Source organism: Corythoichthys intestinalis, chromosome 12 (genome assembly GCF_030265065.1).
Source record: "Corythoichthys intestinalis isolate RoL2023-P3 chromosome 12, ASM3026506v1, whole genome shotgun sequence".
NCBI lineage: Eukaryota > Metazoa > Chordata > Actinopteri > Syngnathiformes > Syngnathidae > Corythoichthys > Corythoichthys intestinalis.
Window position 1 is genome coordinate 27,252,774 of NC_080406.1, and position 23,147 is coordinate 27,275,920.

General features: G+C 37.7%; 1 protein-coding gene across 1 annotated transcript; it reads right to left on the bottom strand.

The window, feature by feature from the left end:
- Positions 1-465: 465 nt before the first annotated feature.
- On the bottom strand, positions 466-18,775 carry chmp2ba (charged multivesicular body protein 2Ba). The gene is made up of 6 exons (XM_057853382.1): positions 18,550-18,775; positions 14,149-14,240; positions 6,179-6,373; positions 5,212-5,314; positions 1,987-2,093; positions 466-1,657 (listed from the first exon to the last, which is right to left on the bottom strand). Exons 1-6 carry the CDS (start codon positions 18,581-18,583, stop codon positions 1,544-1,546), a joined length of 645 nt encoding a protein of 214 aa, XP_057709365.1. The 5' UTR covers positions 18,584-18,775; the 3' UTR covers positions 466-1,543.
- Between the last annotated feature and the right edge of the window lie 4,372 nt (positions 18,776-23,147).

Below are 23,147 nucleotides of genomic sequence, written 5' to 3' on the forward strand. Positions count from 1 at the left end.
AATACCAGCAACAGTGTGTGAAAAGCTTGTGAAGTTACAGAAAACGTTTGGCCACCGTTATTGCCAACAAAGGGTACATAACAAAGTATTGAGATGAACATTTGGTATTCACCAAATACTTATTTTCCACCATAAAAATCAAACAATGTCATTTTCTGGTCCCCCCCCCCCCCCCCCCCCACATTGTCTCTCATGGTTGAGGTTTACCCATGTTGACAATTAAAGGCCTCTCTAATATATTCAGGTGGGAGAACTTGCACAATTAGTGGTTGACTAAATACTTATTTGCCCCAATGTATAAGCTACACAGACTACTTTTCATTGTGTCTAAGTGTCATTTTGTCAGTGTTGTCCAATGAAAAGATATACTTGAATATCTGCAGAAATTCGAGGGGTGTACTCACTTGTGATAAACTGTAGGTGCTAGAAATAAAATTTACATCCTACTAAACCAACTATTGTTTAAATGAGAAATAAACAAACATTAAAGTTTTCCCTGAAGAAATTTTATTACTTATAAAATCCCATTTACATGTTCATTCATTAAGGAAACAAGTGAACATACAAATTAAAACAAAACTTCCAGACCAATTCAATTGTTTAACCTCGATGAGCTTTCTCAAAACATGTTTGCAAATGATTAAAGTCATTCGTTGTGCATGTGTGACACATGCAAAAACAAAAATTGACAATTCGGGGAAATAAGGGAGAGTAAGTAAGATTAACGGTCGAGACACAAGTCGAAAGACGAATGACAATGTCCGTGTCACTCATGGTGGCTGATGCCAGAACAATCAGCTTCATCTTGTGAGTAGGAACATCTCTTGCATAACGGTGACAGTCTTTTGCAGTGTTGTGAAAAGAGAGAGAGAAAAAAAAAAAGATCCATAACTGCACAGCAGCTGAAAGAGAAAAAAGGACGGCAGGATAGATGCCATCCTGCAATCACTGAAGAACTCCCAAGGTTTATTCAATAATATAAAGACCAAGAAAACCCTAGAACCCCTCAAGTGATGACTCAGTATGGAATACTCTGTGGCTATAGCACAGTGATTCCTTAGTTAGTACCAGAAGTCAGCAGTAGAAATCAGGTGCCTCTGAAAATGTGGAGTTTTATCATCTCCAATTGCTTTCTTGTGAGGCTTTTCGCGATCATTTTGTATATTCTATCCTACAGAAAAAGAACTCTAATGAGAAGCAAACAAGAATGTATTGAATTATCCGTCTAGCGTCAAATTTCAGCAAAGGTAAAGGATGACTTGCATATGCATGTAGCCCTTTAGAAAAGAACGAGCTGTGCCGTAAACAGAAGTGGAGGTTCCAGCTTTTTAGAGTCGAGCGTGAATATTGTTGTTCCACCTCTTGGCTGTCGCCTCACTAATGTCATAATAAATATTTTAGTAGAACTGTGGCAGAAGACAGCAATGTGTCTGTCAATGATTCTCAGTGTGTGTTTATGCGAGTATGTGCGTGTAACCATTGAACCTATGATAAAGCTAGCGTCTGTCGCCGTTTGTAAGGAATGAGTATTCATCCCCGGATGTTAGTCCACGCCGAGGGCACGGAGCTGTCTCTCAATTTCCTCGTCAGACATTGTCGCTTTTTTAGATGCGGCGGCACCAGGGACGCTCTTTCCTGCAGCTGGAGCTCGTACCATCTGCGTACACAGACAGAAGCAGAAAAAAATTACAACGTGCATACTGGCAGCTTTTCTTGTCCGGCGGGTACAATATATGATAACTTCTAGATCTCAATTTCTGATCTAATTGCCAATTCAGAATTAGCTTAGGAGATTTCTATTCTTGCGTGACAGCTGTGCTCCTGTTTATTGGACAATGTCTGTAGGGGAAATGCAATAACTTTTACACGCCACAAGGGGGAGCCTTACCCATGGCAGATGGGCGCCCTGATACTTAAAACTCGTTGCACATAGATGCTGCACTTTGTGGAACTTAACTAGGCAAATACTCCTTTGGATTTCCTTACCTTTCCTGATATCTCGATACCAATTTCATCCAGGACTTGGTTGACAATGTCCTGAGATTCCTCTTCATCACCAGACTCATCCAAAAAGTCATCCATTGTGTCGTTTACTGAACACAAGTATGGGAAGAACAATTAATAAGTTGAACTGACTACAGTTGTCATGATATTAACATTTTCAACTGATATTGACACTCCAAAAAATGCTTGATACCATTTTGAATACCATATTTTTCGGACTATAAGCTGCTACTTTTTTTATCGCCGTTTCTACCCTACAGCTTTTATAAGGAAGCGCCTTATTTATGGATTTTTTTTAGTCTTTTTTTTTTTTTTTTTTTGGGGGGGGGGGGGGGGGGGGTGAGCTTCAGATTTTTTTGTTAAAAATAATAATAATAATAATAATTAAATAATTAAACATAGTTTAAAAGACTGACTTTACAAATTTTGCCATTACATAGCTCTCAGCCGCTACATTAGCTTGCCAGATAAAGATAAAGCTTGCCAGAAGCTCGTCAGACTTACTCAAAATTTTTTATAGATGAATATGGCGATTCACAAACATCCAAATTCCGATTATTTAACTATACCAGGTAAAGCGGAACTAAACACAGTCAGCGCGGTCTTCAGGACGCAATAAGGAACGGACTGAGAGTATATATGTTCAACTCATGCCGCTAGATAAAAAAAACAATAATACCTGACTGCGGCCGACAGCCGCTACAGACAACGCCCAATTGCTAGTTGCTACAAACATACGGCCACATAAATCCACGGTAGATAACACATATATATGTAGAACTAGATGCGAAATGACAATCACATATATATAGAACTAGATGCGAAATGACAGACGACGGCGGCGTTACAACATGTATAGAGAACTAGATGCGAAATGACAGACTTGCCGGCGTTAGTAAACAGTCGCCATCTTAAAGCAGTAGACTTCTCTGGAAGGCTCTGTTGTAGGGACCCTAATTAACTTTTTATCTAAAATACTCCTAAGTCGGCAAAATCTTGACTTGAATCCATCTTTAAATGATGAAACAGTTTAAAACTTTCACATGACGAAAGTAGACAGAAGGGACAATATGGAATAACGGGAGCAATTTTAACTTTTAACAGTTGATTCACGACATTGAATAAATTGATATAGTTTAAAGCTGCTGATACAGAATGGGGACTTGAGTATTTTATTTACTATTTTGAACTGTTAACTTGATACTGAAATAGTAGTTTGTTTTAGCCGAGAGGATTTTTGAACAATTTTGGAACTAATGTACGAAACATTAAAAGCAGTTTGGGGGTACATCAATAATCGATTTATAATCTAATAATTAGTAATCGACTCATTAGGTGCCCCAGGATTCCCACCGCTACCATCTAATAATATATGCTGCTACAAAAGAATTTTAAATGGATGGGCATCCACTAATCCGCTATTTGCTACGACAAGAGAAAGCGATGCTAGCGTTGATTAGCCGTTTTCAACTGGCACTTGGAGGACTTTATTGCCACAGTATGCTACAACAAAGCTGCTGTATTAGCGCTAGCTGTCAACCGTTTTCAAGAGGATTTTATCCACTTCAAGATTAGATGGCAAGGTAAAATGGATTGTATATTTTTGCAAATGTAGTGACCTGTTTTTTAAAGTTAGTTTGTTCTTAAGCATTCAGACAACATGAGTTGGTGATGTTTATGAATGTTTATCTGGTTAATATATATATATTTTTAATCAACCAAACATTTCTGTGTAACATTTATGTACACAATCCAATGTTAAGATTTGCACACCTGTGGCTTATACTCAGGTAAGGCATATATGTGGATTTATTTCTAAAATTTTGTGAATTTGGCCGGTGTAGCTTATGATCAGGTGCACTTTATAGTCCAGAAATTATGGTACTTCTTAAATAATAATTGAAAAGTTTTTATTAACACGGAAAATGCAAAAATGTAAAATCAAACTTCCCCTATGACAACAAATTTCTGGAGAGCGTTGGTAGTGCAAATACAAATAGAAAATGAATAAAACAGATTTCACTAATTAGAACACTCAGAGTGTCGATACTTTTTAACTCAAATATCGTACCCAGACACATTTCACTACCGAAACTTTTTTACAACCCTACAACAATATTTTTCGCATAAGTAGTTAGAGGTGGGAATCTTTGGGCACCTAACGATTCGATTACGATTCAGAGGCTATGATTCGATTATAAATCGAACCGCTATTAGCTGTTTTTGATGTTTTGGACATTAGTTACAAAAACTTTAAAAAAAAAAAAAAAAAAAGCCTCACAGGGTTAAATAAACGACTATTTCAGTATCAAGTTAACAGTTAAAAACAATAAATAATATACTCAAATCCCCATTCTGTATCAGCAGCTTTAAACTACATTCAATTAATTTAATGTTGTGAATCAACCGTTAAAGTTGTTAAAATTGCTCCCGTTGTTCCATAATTTCCCTTTTGTCTACTTTCGACGTGAAAGTTTTAAAACTATTTTAAAGATAGATTCAAGTCAATATTTTACCGATTTAGGAGTATTTTAGATAAAAAGTTAATTAGGTTCGCCTTGCAGGTAAGTCTACTGCTTTAAGATGGCGGCCGTTTACTAACGCCCGCATCTAGCTTTCTGTACATGTGCTGCTAACGCCACCGAGTCTATTTTACATCTAGTCCTATATAAATATGATATCTACCGTGACATTATGTGGACGTACTTTGTAGCAGCTGTCAGCAGCAGCCAGGTATGTTGTTGGTGTTGTTTTTTTATCTCGCGGCATGAGTTGAGCTAAAGCCGTGAGTTGAGCATTGGCATTACCCAAGGGGCCGGGTAATGACAAGCATGATGTTTAGCTACTCTCACTCCGTTCCTCATTGCGTCCTGAAGACTGCGCGGCGCGCTGAGTGTGTTTTACTTCCGCTTTACTTGACATATTTCAATAATCGGAATTTGGATGTTTGTGAATCGTTCTCGAATCTTCCACGGCCGAATCGCGAATAATCTAAGAATCGGAAATTTCGCACACCTCTATAAGTAGTGGTTATTTAGGGATTGAAAACACTTTATAAAAAAACAAACAAACAAACAAAAAAAAAACACACACCCGAGGTTTAAATCTCAGCTCAGGCCTTTAGTGTACTCTGGTAATCGTAACAAATAAAAAAAATTCTGTTTTCAGACTCCCTTTGCATAAGAGAGTGTGTGTATGTGTACATACTCATATCCTCAGTCATGCCCATTTTCATGTTTTCTTTCTGGAACTCTTGCATGGTCTTCATGGTCTTTTGAGGATCCATCTTTTTGTTCACCGCTTGCATTGTCTGAGGAATTTATTGGGAGTACAATTTCAGCTGTGTTGCTGTGATGCAAATATTGAAAAGAGTACAAAATAACGGAGACAGCAAAATGAATCTTTGTAGAAAGGATACAAACATGTCTGCTCCAATACAAACCATTACTAAATTGCACATACCAACAGTTCTCCCGAGTCTTAATTACATTCAGTCACATTAGTTTGTTGAAATTAATTAAAAAATGTTACCATTACCCCGTAGCACAAAGTAATAGTATCAAATGCTTAAACGAAAAGTGGAAGCTCCAGACAAAATTGGAGAATCTACTTTGGCTTAATGCTTTGATTCACCACATTATTAACTCTCTCTGGGCAGACAGTCAACATTGTAATGCAGAAACTTGCTTTGATTCACCACATTATTAAGTCTGGGCAGACAGTCAACATTGTAATGCAGAAACTGACAAATGATTACACCTCATTAACTGAGGGCTTATAGCTGAAAGTGTTGAGGTTTAATTCTGAAATAAGTGTGTGATTTCTGGGATTTTTGTTCCTGTAACGCTTCATTAGGAAAGCTGAGATTCCTCTTCACACTGGGACAGAATTCACACTCATACTTCAATTGCACACTAAAATATCGATATTGTCACAGTCATAGAAACTAGTTCACCAACTATGTAATAGTACTGCCTAACTTTTTTTCCCTTTCAACTTCATCATTACAGGGATAAAAGATATTTTGATTGGCAGTACTAGATCTACTGGTCGTCTTATTTTTTTCAACTGTTCAAAGACAGAAGCGCAAATTTCATGCTGAACAAAAGTGCAGCATTAGCTTGTTTCAGCATTCATAATTTCATTAAAGTTGTCATAAAGTTAAGGACAATACCTTAGCTGTGGAAGACATGGCACCGGCCATCTTCATTTGAGAGTTCATGACCTTGGTCTGAGTGGACATAGAGGTGACTTTGGAGCTGACGGCGTACGTGCGGTTCTTCTGCTTCCTAAGCTGGACCAACTGCTTGGCAAGGATCTTACATGCCTCCCGGTTCCCACTCTTTGCCATTTTCTTGATCTCTGCTTCCTGGTAAGGAGAAATAACATTATAGGACTTTCCTGGATGCTTGGCATGCTGCCCACCATCATCATCTGTTATTATCATTCGTTCTTAGTTCAAGAAATCGCTTTACTTGCAGGGTAAATGGAGTTATACTTGTATAGCGCCTTTCCACCTTCGAGGCCCTCAAAGCGCTTCACACCCTATCCCCCATCCACCTATTGGTGACGCAGCACCAGGAGCAATGTGCGGTTCAGTATCTTGCTAAAAGATACTTAGACAAGTTCATCATGGCGGAGAATCACACCTACACACGACTACTCTTCCACTGAGCCACGCCATGTCAGCGTGTGTGAAGTCTGTTACAATTCTAATGTATATTCAACAAAGAACACTAAGTATTGATGAACCAACAAAAAAATGCTGTAAAATGCAAATGTAAAGTGCTGAAAAATGAAAATTTCATCTCCATAAAGCTTTTCAGCAGATGGAAGCATCAAGTGCTCCAAAATCTCCTGATAGCTAGCTGCATTGACCCTGCCCTTGATAAAACACAGTAGACCAACACCAGCAGCTGACATGGCACCCCAGACCATCACTGACTGTGGGTACTTGACACTGGACTTAAGGCATTTTGGCATTTTCTTCTCCCCAGCCTTCTTCTAAACTCTGGCACCTTAATTTCCGAATGACATGCAAAATTTGCTTTCATCTGGAAAAAAGTACTTTGGAACACTGAGCAACAGTCCAGTGCTGCTTCTCTGTAGCCCAGGTCAGGCGCTTCTGCCACGGTTTCAGGTTCAAAAGCTGCTTGACCTGGGGAATGCGGCACCTGTAGCCCACTTCCAGCACACGCCTGTGGCCGGTGGCTCTGGATGTTTCTATTCCAGACTCAGTCCACTGTTTCTGCAGGTCCCCCAAGGGTCTGGAATCAGCCCTTCTCCACAATCCTTCTCACGGTGCGGTCACCTCTTCTTGTTGTGCAGCGTTTCCTGCCACAGTTTTTTCCTTCCCACAGACTTCCCACTGAGGTGCCTTGATACAGCACTCTGGGAACAGCCTATTCGCTCAGAAATTTCTTTCTGTGTCTTAGCCTGTTGCTTAAGCGGGTCAATGATGGCCTTCTGGACAGCAGTCAGGTCGGCAGTCTTGCCCATGATTGCGGTTTTGAGTAATGAACCAGGCTGGGAGTTTTTAAAAGCCTCTGGAATCTTTCGCAGGGGTTTTGTAGTTAATTCGTTGATTCAGATGATTAGGTTAGTAGCTTCTTTAGAGTATCTTTTCATGATATGCTAATTTTTAAGATAGGGATTTTTGTTTTTTCTTGACTTTTTTGCCAAAATCATCAATATTAAATCAATAAAAGGCTTGAACTACTTCAGTTGTGTGTAATGAATCTAAAATATATGAAAGTCTAATGTTTATCAGTACATTACAGAAAATAACTAACTTTATCACAATATGCTAATTTTTTAGAAGGACATATATTCAACAAAGAACACTAAGTATTGATAAACCAACAAACATATACTCAAAGCTCTCAAGGGAATTACTGCGTGTACAAATATAGACATAAGAGCCATAGCCGATACAGATAAGGCCAAATTCAGTGCCATACAAATGCACGCTTTTAGCTTTGGTAAACATTAGAATATACAGAAATGCCCAGAGGCATCATGGCTATGTGTGCAAGTGTGTGTGGATACACTTTCCAAGAGTATAGTGGAGCTTCAGATTATTGGAATCTGGCCAGGCCTTTGAGCAGCCATGCTTTTTTTTTTTTTTTTTTTTTTTTTTTTTTGAGCGTGCCCCTTCTAAACGTCCTGGATTGGAGATAATTAATTATTCATATTTGAATCTAGGTTCGCATAGACATCAGACCGAGCATGTGATACATTAGTGTCAGACCTGCTGTGAAAGTCTACAAAGACTAAATACAAATTTGGAAAGAGAGAGAGGGAGAGGTGTGCATCAGAAACAAAGGCATTCGCTGACTATCACCATGTCCGCTGTACATACAAGAGTACGAGTACAGTAGTGAACAAAAGACCCAACATGGCCTGCGGTAGAAATGTGAAATGGAGGGTGTCAAGATGTGTATCCAACAACTGTGAGCCTTAAAGGCAGACAGATGGCTGAACAACAGATGGACAATGTGTTGCTGCAGCGGTCACTCAAAGAAGCTATAACATGGCAAGTTGGCAACATAAAAATGTCATGACGCTTGATAACACACATGACTTAAAAGTTAGGTGTTTTTCCTGCGTGTTTCAATTGAATTTCCACTTGTGTCAAGCTATAAATTCAAGTTAAATTTTAAGTTAGTCTAAACTGTAAGTCTTTCTAGGATTTGAGTTTTTGCAGTGTTCAAAATAAATACTGTGCTGTATTGGAGCACATTAGGCACCAGTGCTACTTGGTGTTTTATCCAGCAATGACTACTGAGCTAAAATTGACAGTTAGCATTATTATGTTTTTATTTTACACCCTAATCACTCTACAGCGCTGTTTTCACAGATTAAATAAAGCCTGTATGTAAGAGTTAGCCACGCATCGACAGTGGTCATAATGAATAGAAACCTAGCCCTCCGCAGGGATACCGTTAGTGAGCGAGTGACAGTAACGTTAATCTTATTTATGAGCGCTCAGAAATGAACTGCTTTAAGATGGCGGCTGTTTCATTAACGCCGCCGAGTTTGTCATTTTGTGTCTAGTTCTACGTACATGTGATATCTATGACACGCATCAGACGCTACCTGCTAGGCTGCTACCACCGTAGCAACATACGTAGCGGGCGTAGTTTTTAGCAACGTCGGTGCAGTTTGTAACGGCTGTCGGCTGCAGTAAGGTATTTTTTTATTGCTTCTTCCTCTACGCACGTGACGTCAGCGCGTTGTCCCGCATTAAAAGTAGTCCAGACAAAACGTGATGCTTAGAGCTGGCAAAATTAAACGATTCCTCGAGGTGAATAAAATTACTCTGATCAGTTTTTAAACTCGAGTTACTCGAGTATTCGTTTCAGTTCTAATATTCATTACCTATTATAACACACCAAATGGCTTATAACTTGTATAGGCATGTATGTCCAACTGCTCATTAACGCTAATTTCTAATCAGCCAATCACACTACAGCAACTCAACGTATTTAGGCCTGGCGACATGATTAAGATGATTTGCTGCTGTTCAAACCGAGCAACAGGTTGGGGAAGAAATGTGATTTTAGTGACTTTGAATGTGGTATGGTTGTTAGTGTTAGACGGTGGTTTGAGTATTTCAGAAACTGGTGATCTACTGGGATTCTCACGCATAACCATCTCTATAGTTTACAGAGAATTTTCCGAAAAAGAGAAAAGCATCCAATAAGAGGCAGTTCTGTGGACGAAAATACCTTTTTGATGCCAGAGATCAAACGAGAATGGCCAGACTGGTTTGAGCCAATAGAAGGCAACAGCAACTCATAAAACCACTTGTTACCACCAAGGTATGCAGACGAGGATCTCTGAATGCACATCATGTTAAACCTTGAGGCGAATTGGCTCCGGCAGCAGAAGACCACACCAGGTGCCACTCTAGTCAGCTAAGAACAGAAAACTGAAGATACAATTCGCACAGGGACACCAAAATTAGACACAAGAAGATTGGAAAAACATTGACTGGTCTGGTGAGTCTCAATTTCTGCTGCAACCTTTGGATGTTATAGGGTCAGAATTTCGCGTCAACAAATATCTCCATCCTGCCTTGTATCAAGTGTTCAAGCTGGTGGTAGTGATGTAATGGTGTGGGGGACATTTTCTTGGCACACTTTGGGTACGTTAGTATCAATTGACTATTGATGCGACAACAAATCCTACCCAAGTATTGTTACTGACCACAGTGTACCCATCTTCTCATGTCAATTTCCAGCAAGATACCATGCATACCATCTCATAAAGCTCGAATCATCTCAGACTGGTTTCTTGAACATGACAAGTTCACTGAATTCAAATTGCCTCCACAGTCGCCAGATCTTAATCCAATAGAGCACTTTTGGAATGCGGTAGAACAGGAGATTCACATCATGGATGTGCACCCGACAAATTGGTAGGCGAAAGGGTGTGCGACCAGGTACTAGCAAGGTGTACCTAATAAAAAGGACAGTGAGAGTGTGTGTGTGTGTATGTATATACACCAGGAGTGGGCACTATTCCACAAAGGGCCGCAGCGGGTGCGGGTTTTTGTTGCAACCCATTAAGAGGACACTTTTTCACCAATCTGAAGTGCAATCAGTCGATTGCTGGCAGGTGCTTCTCATTTCTGCTGAAACCTCATTGGATAAACTATTTAAACTCTCTGTGCTGGGTCAGTTGGACCAAAGACCAGGACCCACTGCGGCCCTCGAGGACCGGTTTGCCCACCCCTGATATACACAGTATATATAATCACAAAAGTGAGTACACCCCTTGCATTTCTGCAGATATTTAAGTATATCTTTTCATGGGACAACACTGACATAATGACAATTTGACACAAAGAAAAGTAGTCTGTGTGCAGCTTATATAATAGAGTTAATTTATTTTCCCCTCAAAATAACTCAAAATATAGCCATTGATATCTAGAACCCTGGCAACAAAAGTGAGTACACCGCATGGGAACTACGTACATCCCTAAATGTCCAAATTGAGTACTGCTTGCCATTTTCCCTCCAAAATATCATGTGACTCGTTACAGGAGTGCTGTTAGCATTGCTGCAGCGATTGAAGAGGTGGGGGGTCAGCCTGTTAGTGCTCAGACCATACGCCGTACTCTACATCAAATTGGTGTGCATGGCTGTCACCCCAGGAGGCAGCTTCTTCTGAAGACGGTAAACAAAAAAGCCCGCAAACAGTTTGCTGAAGACATGTCAACAAAGCACATGCACTACTAGAACCATGTCCTATGGTCTGATGAGACGGGCGGGCTTTCTTGTGTACCGTCTTCAGAAGAGGCATTTCGTCAGTGTTGTCCCATGAAAAGATATACTTCAATATATGCAGAAATGCGAGGGGTGTACTCACTTTTGTGATACACTAATATATATATATATATATATATATACACAGGTAGTCCCCGGGTTACGAACGGGTTCCGTTACTACGCTGGCAACGTAACCCAAAAGTAATGTATTTTTAATGATGGAGGTTACACTGCCCTCTGGTGGCAGCCTTAGGTCTGGCTGGACTGTTGTTCAATAATGCTTCCATACGGGAGCACTCAGACGTCCCACATGGATGAAGGATAGCTGCGCTCTGGTTTGGCCCACATAAGGCTGTAAGTTGCTTCAGCTAATATACAGTATGTCTGTGTATGCAATTGTAATTAAGTTTTGACCTAAAGTTTGTGGCGTTACGTGTGAGCGATTTGCTATGAGAATTGTAAATACGTTAGCATTTGTAGCATTTAAGCTAGCACACTTTGGTGGAGCAAATTAGGCTAATTTAATCTTCTAAATTTACGTATTGATCAGACTAGATGGACGTTTGAACAGATATCGTTTTGTATTGAGTGTTTTGTTAAAATGCGTATTGTTTTGAACAAACGTGTACATACAGTATGTGTGTTACAGCTTTACAAATTTTCAAAAGTGAAGGATGTAAAAAGCTTCAAAAAGAAAAATTGCTTTGTTTGCCATCTGTCAAGCTGAACAACTTCATGTTTAGTCAGGACAGAATAAGTCATTTTAATTAAGTAAAATAAAATATAAGATACTATGAGGTACAATTAGGTACTGTTTGTGAGACTTAAAAAAAAAAAAAAAAAGACTGGGGACAAAATGGCGGACGAGACTCCGGCATCAAAGTCGAAATCGAATAAGTCGAGTATGTTGCAACCCGGGGACTACCTGTATATTTTTATGACTAATCATTATAGCATTTTTCTTTACGTTTATAAAATTTTCTTATAAATTTTGAAATTATGTGTTAATGATAATAAAAACAAAATTGATAAAATAAAAAAGGAATTAAAAACAGAAATACTTTAGTTATGGCCCCCAAAAGCACTCTAAAGTTGATTTTTTTTTTTCATAGTCTCTAAATGAGTGCTCTATAAAGGGTTAAGAATAGAACATTATTTTGGCCAATTCCAACATATATTAACTCAATGGCATAGAATGAGCAAAATATGATTTGCCAAAATCTTTTAGGTTCTTGAAGTGGTGAATACCGTAATTTCCCCGAATATAACGCACACTTTTTTTCCCCACAATCAACTTGTAAAATCATGGCGCACATTATAAACGGGTACATGGATGGAGACAGAAATATATATATATATATATATATATGTGTAAACCGATTTTTTTTTTTTTTATTGACACGGCCACGTTGTGTTGAAGAAACGTATGCGGCGACCCGTTGCCGACCATTACGGTACGTGACGTCATCATTTTGTTTCGGTAATACTTCACTCTAATCGGCCGAATAATTTCATCTGTGTTAAATTCTGCTTTTTTCACTCTTCATAAAGCACAGAATTTAGTTTGTTGAACTCATTTGAGTCAACGTTTATTGCAGCTCCGCAACTCGGACCATAACAAACGTAAGCACACAGGCTTCCTGTGTCCGCCAACTATATCTGTCCCTCGGGAAACTCAAACCCAAATAACAATAGTTACTATAGTTACTGTCGTGTTGACAGCGATGAGCTCTCACGGAATTCCGACTTATGTTCTCACTTTCATTTTACCGTATCAATCCATGGAAGAAACATTTATTCATCATGATGAAACGAGCAAGTTATACAGCAGCCTTTAAAAGAAAAGTCACATCTGTTTTGTTTTCTCCTAGATTCTGGTAAGTTGGAAAAGTTGTCAAATCATTTTATTACCGTAAATATTGTCAGTTTATGGTAATGTTTTGAACTACCAATGTGCTATGCTTGTGCTGTGTTTCACCAGTCAGTAAAATGACATTTCTGTATCTGTGCACGAGCTCTGTTTTCTTGTATTCTTCTATTTATTGGTGCTAAAATTAAGGTGCGCGTTATAAACGGGTACAATAATTTTCCCTAGATTTTACAAGTAAATTTGGGGTGTGCTTTATACACGGGTGCACCTTATATTCGGGAAATTACAGTATTAGCTTATCAAATGAAGAAAATCATGTAATACTTCACACCAATTCACATTATGAATTTACCTACTGATATTATTCATTTGTGTCACCCTAAGGAAAATGAGAATTACAAATTTTAGTCATGGAGCACCATCCAGGGGAAAATCAGTTTTGCAATTGTGCATTTATATGCAGGGGAAAGTGCACGTGTGTGTACTTAGGGCTAAACTGCAAAGTAGGTCATATCCAACACCAAGTTTCTTCTATTGAGAACATGCAACCAAGGCTCAAAACCACGACTAATTAGCGCAAATGTGAAATTAAAACCTTGTCCCCCAGTGAGTTAATTATGTCCTGTATGATATTTGCTTAATACAAAAGAGGCAAAAGGAAACGCCTGTTTCTTTTATGTGGCAGCGAGAGGAAATGTTGAGTGCTGTGCGCAAACAGCCTTATCGTGGATGTGTGTATATAAAGAGGAATAGTTGTATGGTTTGCCCGCAGCAAAGCCACAGCAGCAGATCCATCACGTCTATTAATTGAGGCCCATTAGTCCAACAGACATAATCCCTACAGTAGCAAGTGGAACCGTGTTGGTCGGTCTGTTTAAATCTCAAATGCAAGGGAATTATAGTTGGATGTTGATGCAATATGTGGCAATAAATACAGACAAAATGGTCTAATTACAGTACTGAAGTTCCATTTTTCTTTCATATGTTGTTGCGGTCTCACCATTTGCTTTTCTTCCCTCTCCAGGGCCGCTCTGTCTCTTGTAATCTGCCTCTGGGTGCCGCGTAGCTCCCTCGACTGTTGCTTGATGATGTCTTAGGGAAGACGTAACATTTCAAATAAACAACTCTGACAAAATGTTGGCCCTTACAAACACAGTAGCACTTCACAAATGTTATCATTAGGTAACCCAGTGTAATATATTCAGAGCCAATGCAGAAAAAAAAAGAACAAAACACTTGACATAAAGAAATGCGATTCATAAATTGTGATGAAAAGAAATGTCAGTATCAAGAGGACATTTTTGCAGTTGATGGAAATTTCAATATTTCTTTCCCTCTTCCGACTTACTGAATATTACATACAATAGCTGGCAGGTCAGTTTGTTTGGTTGTGCTATTGTGACATGAACTGGTTGATTGGGGGATGCCAAAAACAACTCTTGAGAAGTTAATTTAAGCACGATGAAAAAGGACATTGTCAATAAATAATACCAAACCATTAACTCGTCTTTTCAGCTGACAAATCACTATCAACATGTGAATTGTTTGCTTAAAGAAATTTTCCTGACATGGTGGTCTACATAGCCCTGTTGCGTTTTTTTTGTCTCAAAAGACACAGAGAAATAAATATTATTATAATTAATAATAAAGTTTTTCAACAAATAATAGCACTAGGAATATTCATACCTCAGTTTGTTTAAGAGAAGGACTGTTCATGAGTGACGTCACAAACAGTTTTGTCATATTTATCCACCACTGAAATGACACTCCAATCTCCTCTTTCAACTGTTACTGCTTCAAGAATCAAAGAGAAAGTAGGAATGGACATGTGTAGTGTTTGCTGTATTGATTGAATTATGAAGCTATTATTTGTGTTCTCTAAAGCACTTTAGTATGGTTGTGGCTGTTGTGAGGAGGCTATATAAATAGAGTCAAGTTAAGTAGTAAATGTTATGAATCATAAATGGTACGTGACTGGTTGATTCTGAACATAAGTGTACACTTGTACAACAATATTACTTCAACTGTTTATTTTTGCTCTCCCTGTAAAGTTTACACATAATTCATTTTTCTTCATTTGGTTTGTACTGAACAGGGTATAAGTCACATTGTTTTGCAGGAAAAGTTATTATATATTTATTATTATTTTTAGTTATTTTATTTATTATTTAATGTTGGCGTTTTTTTTCTTTTTTTTTTTCTTTTTTTTTTCTTTAAACATCACAAAAACCTGGCATTTAAAAAAAGTTGAGTAGACTTTTTACATCGCTCTGAGCAGTCCACATGAAAACTGGCTCATGTAATTTAATTCTCTAACTCCATAGTAGGGCAGGTAGGCTATATATGAATGTAAAATATGTTGTTTTATTAGTAAGTAATATGTCCATTAGCAACACAGCAGTTCTGCACTGACAGCTTGCATCACGTCTGAGTCAGCTTTCTCCCTCCAACACTAAGTGGAATCATGTGAGACAATCAATGAATGACCATAAATCCACAAGAGATTTGCATAGCAAAACAACACAGCCAATGGTGTAACTACTACAAACTCTAAAATTACAAAATAATTTTTGACTTAAATTATCGTTCTTTTAAAAAATAAATGGAATTAAAATCAGAACACAAATCAATTTAAAATCCAGTTCCAAAATAGAAGAAAAATAATATTTGTATTAGGGCTGTCAAAATTATCGCGTTAACGCGCGGCAATTATTTTTTTTAATTAATCACGTTAAAATATTTGACGCAATTAACGCACTAGGCCCGCTCAGACAGATTTAAATGTCAGTACAGTGAAAGGCCAACTTGTTAATTGTGTTTTATGGAGTTTTTCCGCCCTCTGCTGGCGCTTGGGTGTGACTTGCATATGTTATGTGGCGTAATGTCGCCCTCTGCTGGCGATTCAGTGCAGCTGATTATTTGGGTTTCGGCGCGCTTTTCTGACGTAATTATATGTCGACGCGAACTCACAGTAATAGACAGTGCTATTCTGACCAGCTAACGTCCGCATCCAGTATTCAGTGGCAGTTGTCATAGCCCCATCACACTGTTTGTGTCTAATACATGCATCGCTTGTGAGTTATATTCCTCCTTTGTTTATATTCATGAGCATTAGATAGTTATTGATGATGTGTATTTGAATTTGTTCACATATATGGTGTAATGCAGTTACATTGTTAGATGCTTGTGAGCTAATTGGCTAATGGACACGTGTGTGTACATTTTATGTTATTTTGTGATTTATGCAAGTTATTGACACATTGCCTTGTTATTTTCAGTTTTACAAAAATACAAGAAACGTGCTCCTGTCAAAAAGAGATGACTTCAGTAAAGCCCATGCAACTTTGCCACACCGTCTGATTTCTTTTTGGAATTTATGTTCGCTATCTGTCAATTTGTGTACTCACACACATTGAGGACAGAATAGGGCTACTAGTTTATTTTTTGATTGAAAATTTTACAAATTTTATTAAAACGAAAACATTAAGAGGCGTTTTAATTTAACATTTCTGTAACTTGTACTAATATACATCTTTTAAGAACTACAAGTCTTTCTATCCATGGATCACTTTAACAGAATGTTAGTAATGTTAATGCCATCTTGTTGATTTATTGTTATAATAAAGAAATACAGTCCTTATGTACCGTATGTTGAATGTATATATCCATCTTATCTTATCTTTCCATTCCAACAATAATTTACAGAAAAATATGGCATATTTTATAGATGGTTTGAATTGCGATTAATTACGATTAATTAATTTTTAAGCTGTAATTAACTCGATTAAAAATTTTAATCGTTTGACAGCCCTAATTTGTATCCTTAACAATAATAAAGTAACAATGCTGTATTTTAACAGCCATCCATTTTCTATGTAAAGTGACTAAAAAGTTATTATTTGACGCTCTCCTCTTGTGCCCTTACGCCCTCAGCAGAAAAACAGAAAATGTGGGAAGATCAACAGCGCAGAAGCGTCATCAAGCTGCTCTGTCAAAGACCATCCATTCCTTAGTATACACCAAAATCAACACATTAAATATATACAGGTTAATTTTTAGGAAGTGTAGAATCCAATGCACGCAAAGGGCAGGCATAATTCTTCAGAACGGGAGGGAGATTTCATGGAGCGAAAAAAATAATCCCTTTTGTGGAGCGAAAGTTCCCATGAACTCTGAGGAACAACGTCACATCGTGTTGGACCACTTGCGAGAGCGAAACTTGAAGACGTATGTAGTGACGAAGCAACAACGTCTTCGAGTGGGAGGGATGTTGTCCTACAAATACAAGTGATCAAGCCCCCAACACTGATTTACAAATCACCTATTAAGCAGAAACCCTTTTCAGCCCAAGGCTACAAACGACACACTGAGACAAGATGAAGGAAGGAAGGATATTTGGTGGATTCTGCCTATAAGAGGAAGCTGAGAAGATCTGACATTGGCTTGGTAACACTGAGGTGATGGTAAGAACCAGATGTGGACCACCGCTGTTGTTAAATGTAGGATGACAATTTTGGGAGTAGTAGGTAGGTGCTTGAAAATTTGCATTTAAATGCGGTATTTTGTCTTAGCAAAAAGATTTGGGGTAAAGTGGACTAAGATTTCTTTGCCATTTCTTCTGACACTCTCCTACAGCACTCTATAATCCCAATTAAATATGGGTTGAATTATTAATTAGTTTTGACAGGGGTTGGCTTTTGCCCTTGTAATGGTTGATTATGTGGCCTGAGGAAAATAATTTTGAGATTGAGAGACCACTCAGATTTTTGACAATGTAATATATAATCAAAATGTTTTTTCATTCATGATTCTACAACTAAAATTATGATGTAAGAATATGACAAAATGTGCTGTTTTATAAAAAAAACATGATCAACTAATTGACAATAGATAGATAGATAGATAGATAGATAGATAGATAGATAGATAGATAGATTTTTTTTTTTTTTAAATATATAATTTGAATATTAAAGCCAAACGTTAATTTGAAAACTGTCGTGGGCGCTCAAACGCTATCATATAAAAAAATAAAAATTAAAAAAATATTTAAAAAATAAAAAAATATATGAAAACATTTTTAAAAAACTAGTCATGGGAACACCGGTTTAATCATCATTTATACCGAAACTAAAAACCTTTTCCGACTTGTTTGAAACACCAATCTGATAATTGAAGCAAATTGATGACATTCCTAGCCATTTTTGAAGTAGACGTACAAGGATAAAATCACTATTTTCACATAAATTGAGGTATGCTGAAAACTATTACGTAATATTAAAAGTAACGATGTGTCTTATGACTCACGAAACATCTAAAACAGGTCAAACGAGTTCAAGTATAAGCTAACTTCGAGCTAAAAACACAAATAAGCTATCGGCTTCTCACACAAAACAAAACTTACCATCGACTGTCTTCTTCTTGAAAAGGGAAGCCATCGTTTTGTTTTGAAGTTGACACTTATTTTATAGATGAAGGTTCAAGCGATTCACTGAAAGGACTCGTGGCGTAAACACGCACCGTGTTGGACGGACAGAACGGCCGGGTGGTTATTTTAGCAGCCTGGCTGTCTTGTCTTCCTGGTTGACTTTCTGTTGTCGGCAACGAGTTCCTCCCTCAGCTGACTGGCTGGACCGCTTTGCGTGACGTCAAAACACTAACAATGCTGCCTTCACTTGTACCCCGTGAAACATACAATGTAATGTGACAATGGATTAAACATGGACAGGGAATGGCTTTTGCGACTTTTAAAACCAACAAATTATTTCTGTTTAGACATCTGCAGCGTAGTCGTCACACACCGGAGTGGCTGTTAAAAGCAAGTGAGTGTGAAAGTTGAGACTATTGTCGTTTCCGCAGTTAAATTAGATATTGAAGGTAGCACCAAAACTTTAAAGAGGCGACAGTAGCACACTAGGATAGAAAAAAATCATAGAACGTGATACATTTCACGTTAAATTTGATAAAAATCACTTTTAATAAGGATGAATATTGTGTTACACCGTTATAAATTACAAAAAATAAAGATAAAACAAATTATAAATGTATATTTGTAGGATAAAGTGAATATTTTTCTTGTAACAAACAAACAAAAAACTTTGCGTCCATTTACGTAGAAATTAAATTCTGGGCCATGTAATCCACCATATTAACAATTGGGTAGCCTACATGACCCAAAATGAGATGTCCAAAAATGGGGATACCACCACCAGTTCACAATGAAGACTGTAGGATTTTTTATTTTTTTTTTTAAAATTCATCATTAGCTTTATGTATTATTTATGACTAAATGAAATAGCAAATAAAAACATGGTAATACAAACAAAACTGATTAAATTAAAAATAATTAAAAACAGAAATACACGATGCTTATGGCCCCCAACAACAGAATAAAGTTTATTTTATTTTATTTTATTATTATTATTTTTTTTTTTTGCACATTTAACTTATTGCCTGCCATTGACAATGATAGCTGTCCAATTCGTGAAAACAGGGAAGACTGGCTCATGAATGCTCATGTCTCAGTACATTGATGGCACTAGAGGTCCAATCCAATTTGACTGGGCAATCCCTTCCAACCCTCCCAGTCAAAATGGATTGTACATCTGGTGCCGTCAATGGCAGCCAATGTGTTCAAAGGGTGCTTTACAAAAGGTTAAAACATGATTACTTTCATGCTTTGACATGAGTCATCACCTTAATCACCTTAAAGATGGGCAAGTTGGTCTTAATTTGGGAAATAAGGATGGAGTGAAAATGTAGAATTGATCATTTTATTAAACTATTGAACGTGTTGTAACAAAGTAATGACTTTTTTTTTAATCTGGTCTGAGAGACTTCCATAAACTACTTCTGTATCAAAAGGAAAGAAAATGTAATACATGGGATAACAACATGCTGTATCTCCTCGCTACAAATACTGTCCCCATATTAAAAACAATATTTTAACGTACACACTATTAACTAAATAAAAGCTGTATAGCTACAACAACAAAAACAACATCAACAAAACTTGCATTATCACATCCTGTTCTCCCCTCAATTTCCTTCCATATCTCATCATCCCAAGGGACGAGTGCTTCCCTTCGCCTCTATTGTGTATTCATATTGTCTTATTTCATATTGATGCTGAGGGCAACTTTATGTGGCGAGGTGGGACTCATGAACCATAACCAACTCAATTTAGTGCATGTGCGAGCGTGTGTGTGTGTTAGTGAGGTGGGTGGGTGGCAAAAAAAAGGTGCGAGATGCCCAGCTATGGGTCTAGGAGGGAAGGAGAGAGGGGTGACTTTGTGGAGGAGGAGGAGGAAGGGTAGCCCACAGCTCTTCTATCTCCGATAAGGCATTACTGTGTGCGTGTGCGTTGCGGTATGCGGGTGTGTGTGTGTGTGTGTGTGGGGGGGGGGGGGGGTGCGCAGCAGCATGTCCTCCTGAGGCGCCGTACTTGTTAAGGTTATTAGAGAAGATGTTTGCCACTAATCACTGGAGGACTACGGGGACCCCCCCACTAAATGGGCTTATCATCACATGGTCTCAGTAGTGATGAACTGGCCCCAAGCATTTAGGGCTCCCCCAGGTATAAAAACCTTGCATATGTTTGCGACTGCTTTGGTGAAAAGTAGCACAAAGTCAAGTATATTTTTATCAAAATTTACTGTAGGGCTGCCACGATTAATCGACAAATCCAAACAAACAATTATTAAACTAATTGACAAACAATTTGACAATTAGTTAATTATTTGGAAACATTGTTTGATTAAAAATGATCATAACCTTCTTCTTTGAGCCACTTAACAGTAAACATTCTCTTATTTTTATAGTCCTCGATGAAAGCTGATAACTGCAAACATCTGCTTTTTCTTTGGTAAGCAATGATCGTTACATACAGGAGCATTCATAGTCCAACTTTTCTCAATGCATTTTTTGTTCCAATGCACATTTTCAGTTAAAATGTCAAGCCCAGTGCAATAAAACAATAAATAATATGTTAATTAATTTAGGACCCAATTAGTTGACCAATTGCAAAAAATATTGTTGATACTATCAAAATAATTTTATGTGGCAGCTATATTATAAAATAATAGTAATATTAAATGTGATTTATCGTGGAATCAATATTTCAAATTAAATTAAATTTTGTGTAAATCCGAACTGTAATGGACATTTTTTTCCTTTTTTTTTTTTTTTTTTTTTTTTTTTTTTTACAAATAGATCATCTTGAAAGTAAACCAGCATCACCTAACAAACATGTTCAACGTTCCATGATATTTTAATGTCCGTGAAAATCAAACGCTGCGAAGAAGTGCTTTCACTGAAAAACAAAGAGGCTTTTTAATCTGTTTTATCATCCCTTATCGGTGAAGTAGTTTTATTTCCAATTTGCCTCTATAAAAGCTTATCCGACACCACTTTATCTGTCCACCTTCTACTGTGTATAACATTTAGCCTAGGGCAACATGTATTGTTAAAGCACTAAACGCAAAATGTGTGGGGCGCACACATACACACAGTGGCGAGACTTTCATGTGTGAAATGAGAACTCTGAACAATCTGCAGGAGTCATACCATAAAGCTATTCAGCTTTGAGGTATTATTGAACAAATCACTTGAATCCCTGCTCTTGATGTCTGTGAAGTTGCTGTAGGGTGATAACAACTGTTTCCACCTCCTCTGTACAGATAAACCTACAACCAATGATGAGTGTGATGAGTGCTGCCATGGAAAGGAAACTAAGGAGTCCAAAAAGACCCTCCAAAATTATTGTAGTGGTTTGACGGTTTTGTGTGTGTGTGTGTTTTCCGTTTGTGCAGAAAAGAAATAGAAAAGAAACCGATAAGTACAGATTGAACTGTGTAAAAGGACATTGTTTTATGTGACTGTATGGGGCACTCCTCAAACAAGTTCCATGAAAATATATTGTGCAGATTACAGAATCTAACTTACTCAAATAATGTTCAAGTAAACAATCTGATACAACAAGTACTGTATTTTCTGCACTATAAGGTGTATCTAAAAGCCTCAAATTTTCTAAAAAGCCAACAGTGTGCCTCAAAATCTGATGGGCCTTATATATTGGTTTATCATGGCATGACAGTCCTTTTAGGGCAGCTTCATCTAGTGGATGGATAACACAACCCCAACCACAACTACTATTACTACTACTACTGCACCTTATAATGCGGTGCGCCCTATAGGCAAGGCAAGGCAAGGCAAATTTATTTATATAGCACAATTCAACACAAGGCAATTCAAAGTGCTTTACATCACATGAAGATCATAAAAATACATTTAAATCAACACAACGTAGAAACGAAGACAAAAGATCGCATTTAATCACAGAATAAAAATAAATAAATAAAATAAAAATAAAACAAAAACTACTACTACTAATAATAATTGAAATCAGCAATGGAGATAAAAACAAGAGGAATAGAAAGCAGGTAGATTGAAATATATAGACAGTTATAGATATGCAGTGCTAAACAAAAGCGTTTTTAGCCCTGATTTAAAAGAGCTAACAGTTTGAGCATACTTCAGACGTTCGGGTAACTTGTTCCAGAGGTGAGGAGGATAATAACTAAATGCTGCCTCACCCTGCTTGGTTCTTGTTCTTGGAACATGCAGAAGACCGGTTCCAGACGACCTTAGGGGTCTAGATGTCTCATAGGACTCTAACAAGTCAAGCATGTATTTTGGTCCAAGGCCATTAAGTGTTTTGTAGACGAGCAGTAGTATTTTATAGTCTATCCTTTGACTTACTGGAAGCCAGTGTAGCGATTTCAAAACTGGTGTAATGTGGTCCAGCTTCCTTATATTTGTGAGGACTCTGGCTGCAGCATTCTGTACCAGCTGCAACTTCCTGACTGATTTTTTATCAAGACCTGTAAATATACTGTTGCAATAGTCCAATCTGCTGAAAATGAATGCATGCATAATTTTTTCCATGTCTTGTTGAGTCAGAAGCCCCTTAATTCTGGTTATATTTTTTAGGTGGTAATAAAC

What these genes read in the sequence shown, in the direction of transcription:
- chmp2ba (XM_057853382.1), bottom strand. Translation starts at nt 18,583, where the DNA reads ATGGCTTCCCTTTTCAAGAAGAAGACAGTCGATG. An exon ending in GGGCATGACTGAGGATATGA is followed by an intron (nt 2,094 to 5,211) that starts GTATGTACACAT and finishes ACTTGTGTTCAG; the next exon opens with TAAACGACACAATGGATGAC. An exon ending in GTATCGAGATATCAGGAAAG is followed by an intron (nt 1,658 to 1,986) that starts GTAAGGAAATCC and finishes CTGTGTACGCAG; the next exon opens with ATGGTACGAGCTCCAGCTGC.